General features: G+C 39.9%; 1 protein-coding gene across 4 annotated transcripts in view; it reads left to right on the top strand.

Annotated features, from left to right (window-relative positions):
* Positions 1 to 4,011: 4,011 nt before the first annotated feature.
* The window catches only part of lef1 (lymphoid enhancer-binding factor 1), a 74,522-nt gene continuing 67,499 nt past the window's right edge, over positions 4,012 to 11,034 (top strand). The window contains exons 1-3 of one of the 4 annotated variants that reach the window (XM_038278567.1): positions 4,012 to 4,765; positions 6,097 to 6,163; positions 7,159 to 7,286. In XM_038278567.1, the coding sequence (XP_038134495.1) occupies positions 4,568 to 4,765; positions 6,097 to 6,163; positions 7,159 to 7,286 (393 nt within the window). In that variant the 5' untranslated portion in view covers positions 4,012 to 4,567. The remainder of the gene's footprint in view (positions 4,766 to 6,096; positions 6,164 to 7,158; positions 7,287 to 11,034) is intronic. The other 3 variants (XM_038278566.1, XM_038278569.1, XM_038278568.1) reach the window with 3 other exon arrangements.

Here is an 11,034-nt window from a genome sequence, read left to right as displayed (position 1 = left end):
TTATGGTGTCTCCAGCCGTGGAGAACACCCTCTCAGATGGGGTGGAGGAAGCCTGCACACAGAGGTAGTTTTCAGCCAGTCAGATAGCAAGGGCAGCGTATCTTGCTTGTTCCACCACCACAGTGTGGCGCTATCCCTGCAGGGGATGGAGGGCAAGCTTTTATAGAGCTGGATTTCCTGATCTACCCTCTGGGCTAAGGAAAGACGGGGCTTTGATTCACAAAGTGACCGCAGCTCGTTGTCTTCCTCCTCGAATTGTTCTTCCAACTTGCGTAACTTGCGTAACTTACGTAAAAAACGTGACGTAAGTCGTGCTCCCCAGAGCCGGCGCTCTAGGCTCTGGTGCTGCGGGAATCGAAAAAAGAATCGTTCAGCGAGCTGCCAAACGATGCCATGGAATCGGAAAATACGGAACCGGTTCTTAACAGGAACCGGTTTTCGATTCCCATCCCTACCCGTAACCTATGTGTAGTGTGCATGTATGCCGCGCCTGGCGTATATCTCCCATTAGATCTTACTGGACTAGAACCCACAGAGTGAACACAGGAAAGCTAACTTAGACTTGGTAAACTTTATTATCCTTTTGTATACACAGAGGGTTTACAAGATGAAATTTCATTTAAATAGCTTTCAGACAGCCTAAGTAGCATAGCTCTATGTCTGGGTTGGCATCTCCCAAAAACCAGCTTCTTCAGCTACCGTTCCTTCTTCCTCCATTTGGACCTCCTCATCTTCATCACATCTAAATTCTACATTCTCATTCATTTTAATGCGCTCTGATTCAAAATGAAAAGATTTAACATTAGCCGTCGCTGTTTAGGCTGAACAAAGTTACAGGACCTAGCATATGTTATTTAGCACAAATGCATGGCAGTGTAAACAATGTCTTATTTACAATATTTACATTTATTAAAACTAAAAGCTTACTGTATTTTTACTGTATTGAAATAAATATTTCTCATATAAAGTCTGCTGTTACAACTAATGGTGGGTGTCTTTAAAACTGATCAGACCCATCAGCTGCCTTCACCTCCACTATTATCTAAAAAATAAATGTTAAACTACAGTTATCGTCCTACACAAAAATCTCCACTGACACCAGTATATGTGCGTGCACAGTGTGTGCTCTGTGTTTAATGTTTTACGGGTCACTGTTGACCGTGCAAAGTTCTAGAGGACAGAAGAGGGATAAAGCACGGGTGGTTGTCTTGTAGAGCAGCTTTAGCTTGAACACTGCCTGACTGTCACACTTTGCAATAAGCAAAGTCTCAAGCAGACAAAAAGCTTCAAGCTAAAGCTGCAGAGTAACATGGAAAGGTAACCAGAGAAAACAAAACTAAGGGGAAAAAAATAATATTTTACTTTACAATCGTCATACTGAATTGGGTTAAACAAATGACTAACTAACTAATTAATTAATTAACTAATGAACTAACTAAATAACTAATTTGAATGGACTGTTTAAGTTGAGTTTAAATTCTTTGTCACTTAATATTATTTTTAAACATTTTTCTTAACAGAAACAACTCCTGAGATATAATGTTTATAATTACTAGAATATCTACATGAACTGCATAAAAAGATAAAAGCTGTTTATATTTAAATTTATAAGCCATTTTATTTCACGACGGCTTGAGGTGGAACTGAATTTTTTTACTGCTTAGCATTGCATACAACGCACAGAACCTAAGTTTATTTCACAAAGGGCAATACATATAATATATATATATATTTGTTCATTTCAATGGTCGTAGATTTAAATCAATAAGATCTGAAATTCAGTTTGTCTGAAAAAGAATGCTACAAAAGACTAATAAGAAAAGGCAACTATCTCTGCAGGACTTTTTCCTTCCACTCAACTTTCCATCTCTATGCTTGTCTACAGCACTGAGAACGTTCACTTGCTTTGTGTAAATAACTGTCTTAAGGGCAGCTTTTTAGAGAGCAGATGTCTCCATCATAGAAGTCCTCTTTTATTCGTTTTATGTCAAATTCTAACTTTATCAGAAATTTTTAATTTTTGAATTGTTAGCTAGAAACAAACCCTTGAAATATATTGAAATACTCTGCATGTAAAAAGGGTTTGAATGTAAGTCTTACTTTTTTCACATCAGGTCCCAAAATTAAATGTGATAAACTGTCAAAGGCAAAAAAAAAAAAAAGAAAAAAAAGAAAGAAAAATAAGTGAGAAATCAAACAGGTTTATTTGTATTGATAAAATGTGGAATAACTGATCCTTCAACAATAAAAGGGTAAAGATTGTGAATAATTTAAGCTGATGGTTTCTATAATCTGCTTGTTTTGGATCCCTCCTCAGGCCCAGCAGGCCGATCCTGGCAGGCCTTAATGCGACCTAAAATCTCTCCCCATCACTTCCTCCAGCTTTATGATTTAAAACCATATCAAAGGTAAGTAAAGAAAAGGAACTTGCTCCTGTTAGGTAAATGTAGGTGAACTGCGGCAGAACAAAAGTGCCGGATAATTAAATTAAATAGTGTAATGAGGTAGAGAACCGAGACTTTTTTCTACAGGGTGAAAAGGAAAACAGCCAGAGTGGGTTTTTTTTCTTACATTTTCATTGCTCTTTTTGGCTGGAAACTAAAACTGTATAATATTGAGGAGGTCTTTTAATGAAAGGTTCAGTTGTTCTATCTGCTTGTGTGAAATCTCTTTAATTAGCCCCCCTCTCTCTCTTTTTTCAGAGCTGGATCTGTACGCGCGTGGAGGAGCACGCGCTTTCCGCTATACTCTGGAATGCAGCCAGTCTCGCGCTTTGAATCCAAAACCCGAAAGCCTTTGATCTTTTTTCCTTTTTTTCCTCGCCGTCTCCTTACCCGGAAGAGAACCCCCTTCCCTCACCCTCTCTCACCCTCTCTCTCTCTCAGCTGGGATGAACTCACACGTGGAAACGCTGGCTCGGATCCACTCTCGGCCCAAATTTAGTCATACAAAGGGAGAAAAGGGGGGAGAGAGAAGGGGGGAGGCGGAGGGGGGGAGAGTCAGGGATGAAAGAGCCAGCCGCCGCTAGATCAAAGGGAGCCGCGGCTCCGCCCCGCTAACCCCACCTCCGCGCTTTATAAAGACCTGCCTCCAGATCCCAACTTGGATTCTCACGCAACCTCTGAGCACTCAGACAGAAAACAAGCCTCTTCCAGCGCTTTTTATTCCTCCATGCTTTATCAGCTTTAAGTGAAAAAAAATATCCATAAAAAAAAAACTGACCAACTCGCTTCCTTTTAATTGTTTTGTTTTGATATTTTAAAAGTTTTTAAAACATTTTTTTAACCTTTGTTTTTTTTTTTTTTTTCACTTACGTTTTTTATTCTATTAGTAATATTCACACATCACTCTCGAAGCTTTGTCAAATAAAGAGCAAAAAACAGTATTTTTAATTGGCCTGCTCTTTTATTATGGCTTCTTTTTTTCTTTCTCGAAATTTCTATAAAATGATAAATTAATTAATTTTCATAAGGCCTTAATCTGAGCGAAATACTGAACATCAGTACAGCAAAGACCTGACAAACTGAGGTAATTATTCCCCTGCATTTAAATATAATTAATTTTAAACACCTTTTTCTTGTTATTTTTTTCCAATTATCATTTCTTATTATGCATAAGCCGAATCTTTTTAACAATGCCTTCAAAAACTAAATTTCCTCAACCATTTGTTTTATTAGAATAAAATAAGGCGTTTATTTTTGTCTAAATAAGAAAAAAAATACATAGTAGCACGTGTTTTATCCTAAAAATTTATTAAAATAAAGAATAAATTCCACTTTTTATTGTAAAACCCGTCTCAGAATGTTGTCTTGTTCTAATTTGTAATTTGGACTTTTTTTCTCCAGGAGGTTTGGAGTTTGCAGCTCCCAGGCAGGCAGCGGCTGCTCCTGTCTCCCCATTTGTTGGAGCTAAATCTCTCTCTCAGGAGGAGTGTCAATCAGAGCCCCGGCTTCCCTTTCATCTCTCCTTCCTCCCAGTGACTGAAGAAGGAGGAGAGGGGGGGAGAAAAGGAGGAGGAGGAGGGAGCGCCGCTACATTATCCACACACAGAGGCTTCTGCTATCATTAGGAGCTCTGTAGGAGCGGTGGGAAGTCGCTCTGTTTTTGTTCTCTGGATTGTTTTGCGCACTTTTTTTTTGCGCCACTCCGTCCTCACCTGAGCAGCTCTGGATTTATATGCAGCTTGTTCTCGCTGCATCCATCAGTTACCTGACTGTGACCCTGCAGATCTAACACCGAAGCCTCCTTTCACTGGATCAAGGACATATATTTGAAATGCACTTTTTCATTTTCACCGGATCACAGATGAATTTAGACAGAAAGTGAGATTTAAACTTGTTTTTTTCCCCTCATGACTTTAAACAATGCTCTGAGATTTCTTGCTTTTTCACTAAGTTTGGAAGGAGGAATATAAAAAAAAAAAAAAACAGCTTCGCTCCTCCTGTTGCTTCAGCGTGAAAACAACTCACCGGCGGCGCGCCGTTTCCACGCCGCTGCCTCCCACCGTGACTCGGTTCCACTCGGATCGGAGTTCAGCCTCCCCGCAGCCGACCAGGACGCCCGGACCATGCCTCAGCTGTCGGGCGGCGGAGACCCGGAGCTCTGCGCCACGGATGAGATGATCCCGTTCAAAGACGAGGGGGAGCCGCACAAGGAGCAGATCTTCGCCGAGCTCAGCCACTCGGAGGAGGAGGGAGACCTGGCGGACATCAAGTCCTCCCTGGTCAACGAGTCGGAGATCAGCCCCAACAGCAACAGCCACGATGTGAGTCACGATGAAGGCGCACCGCCTGATCCTCCTCCTCCTGCTGCTGCTTGGAAACTCTACTTTAACCACTGGCTTCCTATATAATTTTCATTTTAAAAACCAGAAAAAAAAATTGTTTGCATTTTAACTTTGATTCTTATCAACTGACCTGTGCTCCTTAAAATCCTAATTAAGATACATTTGAAGTTTCAATTTATTTTACAAAATGCATGAAAATATTCAAAACAAACAATTGAGATGAGATGTTTGGGGCCTTTACTAATGCATCCTGTAGCTACTAAAATAAAGTAAAAACAATTCACATTTGTAGGAGAGAAAAACATCCAGAGTCTCCATTTAAAAGTGTTTATTTGGGAAATCTGAAAATAAATGCAAATATCAAAAAATTTATTCAGGAGATTGGAGACTATGTGGGCCTTTAGAGCAGGGTGTGATAAGCAGCCTCTGCACACAAACAGGCGTAAAACCACTTTGGCCTGAAAATCACCTGAAAGTAATTTTATCATGCTTAATTGAAGAGTTTTAATCTTTTAAATAAAGCTTAAACATATCATGTTTGAAGGATGAGAATTGAGTGCTTTAAAATACCTTCTTTTTTTCCCCTCCTGTGTGTTTAAAACTTCTCCATGTGAGGACAAAAAAAAATAAATAAATAAATAAATTCTGGTTAAAGTGATTACAAATGATCAAGGATTAATTTTCTTAAAATTTCTATTAATTTCATGCAATGTGTTCTGTTCCTGTAGTGTAGAAATGGAAAGTATGGGCTTTTCACCATCCCTTTTTTTTTATTTTATTTTATTTAATTTTTTACCCATCACATTCACAAAACAGCACAGGCTCCTCACCAAATGTCCCCTGGAGGCTGGATGATAATGAAGTTTCCTGGGTCCCTCTAAAGTAATCCTTAGAGTATGTGAAGTCCCCTAGAAAGAGAAAAATATAAATCAGATTTTTTGTTTGCAAAAATGGCAGTTGTGGGCGAAGAGAATCACGTGGAAATTTTAAATGTTTTCTGTGTTCTTAATTTGTAGAAATCTAAAAATGGAGGCTAAAGCTATTAAATGTCGATGATAGTGGAGCAGTGGTATTGAAAATAAGTTAATTTGTAAGCTCCTTAAGGACATGAAGCTTAATTAAGTGTTTCCTCTGAAGCTTTGATGAAGCTGCACCATGTCCCCTCTGTGTGTGTGTGTGTGTGCTTGTTCTACTTTAGGTGCCGAGCGCCGGAGTGCCCGTTTACATCTCTTGTGTGTAACTGTGATTTTTAAGACCTTCCTGACTGATTCGTTTCTGCTCTTGTTTCCATTTCGTTTTCTTTCTTCCAGGCAGCTAGACAGTCCCAAATAGCGGCAGATTCTTACCATGAAAAACACAGAGATCATCCGGATGATGGTAAGTGTGAGTTTGTTAAATCTGAGGTATTTTTACGTGCCACAGATGTTGCTTTAGTCATGAAGGGAAAGGTGACTCCAGCAGAAGTCATCCCGGTTCGTTGTTTTTTCTCCTCTTCAAATTTTGATTCTGCTGGTCCAAGTCTAGTCTGGACATGCTGTGCCTCTATAAACACAGCTACCTGTTACCTCCGGCAGAGATGAGGGCGCCTGCAGAAATTTGGAAAATAAGAAATGCTTAAGAAAAGAGGTAGTATATGTTTGATTTGCTTCAAAACTGAAAAGTAATCTAGGATCCTATAGGAAAGGGCATTTTAAAACATCCTGGCCATCCATCAGCTGCCTCACAGTTTCTGCTATCGCATGCAACATGTTGCCCCGCCCCCCAGGGACTCGTTGCTCCCTGGTTATTGTACTCTGACCCCATGCCTGCAGGTCATTGTCGGGGCTCTTCAGGAGGAGCGTGCCTCCTCTTTGTTCCCCTTTCAATCCCTGAATGAGTCCCCCCGCCTCATAACCAAACACTGGACCTAACAACAACATCCATGTTGCCATAGGCCTGTGTACCAGGACCCCTCCCCTCCCCTCCCCTGGCCTTATTACAGGCTGCAGCAGCTGAGTGCTGCTGCATTGAGGCCTCTTGAATGAAGCTCTCCCTCTCAGGTCAAAGGCGCAGAGGAACAGTTGGGGCGTCTCCTGTTTTGACACAGTCTGTATGTTCTTCTAATTGGTGCTAATTGGCACAGAGGGGCTCCATTGTTCCCCGGTATAATGCAGCCCTCCTCTCTTTGACGAGGCGAACAAAAGGCCCAGGCGCAACGGGGCGAAGGGTTAAAGCCACAGACAGCGATATCATTACTGCACCCTCAGACCAGGTGAACTTCAGAGTAGCTTTGTTTAGTAAAATCCATTCAGGATGAGAAGCTTCTGGTTCTGGTACTTTAATAAATCCAAAGATTATCAGACTAATTCTGGTTTTGCTGTGTTTTGGAACAGGAAAACACCCGGACATGTACAGTAAAGGCCACCCGTACCCGGCTTACCCGGGCTACATCATGATGGGCAACATGAACAACGACTCCTACATGAACAACGGCTCCCTGTCGCCGCCCATGGCCAGAACGGTGAGTACCAGCCCGCTTCTGCTTCTGGTTCAACTGAACTTGAACTGAAACCCAACAAAGGGGGGAAAAAAATAAAAAAAACTGATCGAAAGAAACGCAGAAGGTTCCTGATTCCAAACAGATACTTAGGAATTACATTTCATTTCCAGTGCAGTAAACACAATGTCCGCCAGTGTTAGGCCTAAAGACACCAAGATGTTGATTGGAACAATAGAAGGATTTAATTCTGCAGCTGATCCAGGCTACTTTTTTCCTTTAATATTATTTCATGCATTTTTGAATCTAATTGAATTATTGTTCTCTACAAACCTTCTCCAGTTTCTGTGAAAGTGGTGCTGGGTCTAATAAACTGTAGAAAACCCGGTTAACTGTTAGAGCTTCCTGGAGCAGAAACTCCTCTGATACTGGCATCAGAATATTTGCTTTTTTATTTATTTTTTGAACTATCAAAGAATAATTTTTATCAGGATCTGAGCAGACTGAATGGGAACAGAAGGTCTGGTCTCAAGGTTTTTTTTTTGGGGGGGGGGGGTGTCTTCGTTTTGAAAATGTTCCACAACATACCGGTTCAATGAAGCAAAAAGGAATTTAAATTCTTTCAGCGCTTTTCAACAATTTCAGTTAAAACTCAATTTTATTGCATCAATCTTTTTTTTTTTTTTTTTTTCATCATTGTACAATATTTACTTCTTTTGCAGATAGCGGGGAGGGGGGGTGAAAAAAAAGAAAACAATCCTACTACAAAACCATGTACTTAATAAGGACATACATGTCGTCTTGTTGAAAAGAAATAAACTGAAACATAAAAAGATGTGACGTTTAGAGTTTATCTTTAGAATCTGCTTTAAAGCCATAGGGAAGTCATATCTAAATGTCAAATCATTCTGGTTTAAACATGTATCTATATGTACTCTTTATCAGACCATATTTCTTAAAATCTGTGGGGGGTTTTTTGTTTTTTTCTCGTTATCTTATGCAGGCCAGTTACGTCAGCTTGTACACCTAAATTCAGCCAATCATATATAAACGGTCATCTGTCAAGCAAACGTTTTCGGTTATACCAACTTGATTCATATGTCGCAGCTAATATACGCAACGGTTGAAATAAGAAATAATAATCATTTCCTTTCCCATTGAGTTCCGTCCCAGTGTTCACGGGGTTGGACGTCTGTGTCTTCAGCAGGCGTAGAGCTAACAGAACTGGCAGCGTTGCGAGGCAAGGGCTCAAACATGTACGGCTGTAAGCTTTCTACACCAAACCAAGCTTCTGCCGCCCTGGCGTCCTCTTCCACAACATCTTCATCCCCGCTTTCCTCCTCTAAATAAAAAATGTATGACAGAGGAGACTCATCCACGACCTCCGACACTAAACTCTCCTCCTCTTGCATGTTTCCTCTGTCCATAGCGTTCCTTGACAGTGTCGTTTCTAAGTCACTAATTTAGTGCTACTTGGTCCCAATGGAATTTCTCATTTGGAACCTACTAGCACTAAGTTGCTAACTGGTTAGCAACATGCTTCAGAGAAACCGACCACAACCAAACTTGCTTGCAAACCACGACACTACAAAACAATCCAACAAGCCACAACAATCCCGCCCCCTTGATAATCGACCAATCACATTCACTTTATTCACTCGTGTAAAGTCGTGCACCACTCGGGAGAATTCGAAAATGCAATGGTTGGAGAGGCCGCTTCCCTAAGACTTTAATAGCTGAGCTTGTGCACACAAACAAGGAATCTGCCTTGGGTAAAATTTCGCTCTCATCAAGGACATTTTGGGGGGGGAATTAATTGAGGTCATTTGGACCCATTTTTAAACCCTTTTCTATCATTTGGAGGATACGCACGAGAATTTGACCTGCATGTTTGTGCGTTCATGTGATGGAATCTAAATAGAGACAGGAGTGGTGATAGTAGGGCAGGGAAATGTTAGCAGCCCTGTAGGATTGACTTAAACAAAAACAGACCAAACAGGTGCTCTGTATGGTTTGACTACGGAGCGTACGCAAAAAAAAACAAAAAAAAACAGCCACTTTCAAACTCGGGTTTTAACTGAGGCCAAACACACCTTCAGACATGGAAATTCCAGATATGTGTGATGACATCTTGTAAATACCAGGGGTGTTAATTGATAAGAGTCTGATGTGCATTACACTGTGATTTATTCCAGTAAATCACAATAAAATAATAAAGATGTGTTGAGATTTTTATATCCATATGGCTTCACAAAACCTTACAAGATGTCCTTGTTGCTCTGCTGTGGGTGGTGCAGAGCACACTTATAATGGGTTCTTCAATGCTGCCATTTACCTACTGGATGATCGTCTATAAATTATTATTTTTACATTTAAATTTAATTTCATATTTTGAATCATTAATGATATATCAAAATATCTATACTTTGAATTGATGTAATTGTTGTCTATAGAAAAATGAGATATTTGATAGAATCAAACTTACATTCTTGGCAAAAAAATGTTTGTATAAAGTGTTTTTACAAAACGGGAAGACATGGTTGGATTGGTCAAAGTATGTATGGATTCGATGGCTCCACTCAGACGCTGTCATTACATTTAACAGTTTATTCACCATGTTTTTTCTCTTCTTCTACTAAATCCTCTGTGGTGCATCACCTCTCATTTATGTTGAGTTGGCTCTCAAACTGTTGGAAACGCCCCCTATTTCAGGTAGCCCGTTGGTGCAGGGCATTGACTCACAACAGGTCTCCAGGGATGTATTCACGCTAAAAAAGTAAAATTTTCTGCTTGTTTGGTCCAGACTAAAAGTAGATTTTATTCTTATTCTTTAGTTCAGATTTGTATTCAAATTGTGCTTTTTCCAAGGGAACAGCTAGGAGCAAATTAAATTCTGTGTGAATTGTCCCACTGGTCAGAAATTACTTTGGAAGGACAGAGCAAAGAACCGTAAATGGAGAAAAACTAGCATCGAGCGCCTTGGTTTTAATATTTATGCAGCTAAAAAAACTAGTACGAGTGTCAAAATCAGCTTACTTAATGTAAATTTTCAAGATTTTTTTTTGTTTGTTTAATTTCGTGTTGGAGAATGCATCCTTAAAGGCCGAGCAATTTCCACCACTTGCTGGTAGCAGCGTTGCTAAGCAACAGACAGGAAAGCAGGTGTTATTTTTGATATGACGTTTAATGCTACGGTGGCTAGCTCAGTCCAAAAAGATGATGGAGCAGACGGAGGCCGGTTTGTATTTATACCTAAAGCGAACCGCACCAGAGTCTGTTTGAAACCGGGCCGAGACCACCTGCAAAATCGAAATCTAAATAAGTCATTTTTTTTCTTAAAATAAGTGCATTTATTCTTGAATTGAGGAGGTAAAAGATAAATTTTGCCAATGGAACAAGACAATTTACATTTTAAAGAAGAAAACACAATTGCATTGTCTTATTTCAAGTGCATTTTATCTCAATTTACATTTTAAAGAAGAAAACACAATTGCATTGTCTTATTTCAAGTGCATTTTATCTCAATATCTTATTTTAAGAGTAAAAATACTCAGTCCATTGGCAAATCATCTCATTTACCTGCTCAAATTAAGGGTAAATACACTTAATTTAAGAAGTTTTTATTTATTTCTAGATCGTTTTTCCAGTGCAGAACAAGCGGGGAAATCAAACTGGTTGTTTTGAAGCGGAGCAAATGTGGCAGGTGTCAACATAATCCGAGCTGCAGCAGATGGTGGTCCTGATAAGGACCAAGCTTGGTTGCAACCTGTTA

The sequence above is a fragment of the Cyprinodon tularosa genome, unplaced genomic scaffold, assembly GCF_016077235.1.
Source record: "Cyprinodon tularosa strain WSP-4 unplaced genomic scaffold, ASM1607723v1 ctg142, whole genome shotgun sequence".
Lineage (NCBI taxonomy): Eukaryota > Metazoa > Chordata > Actinopteri > Cyprinodontiformes > Cyprinodontidae > Cyprinodon > Cyprinodon tularosa.
This window is presented reverse-complemented; position numbering and strand designations above follow the sequence as displayed.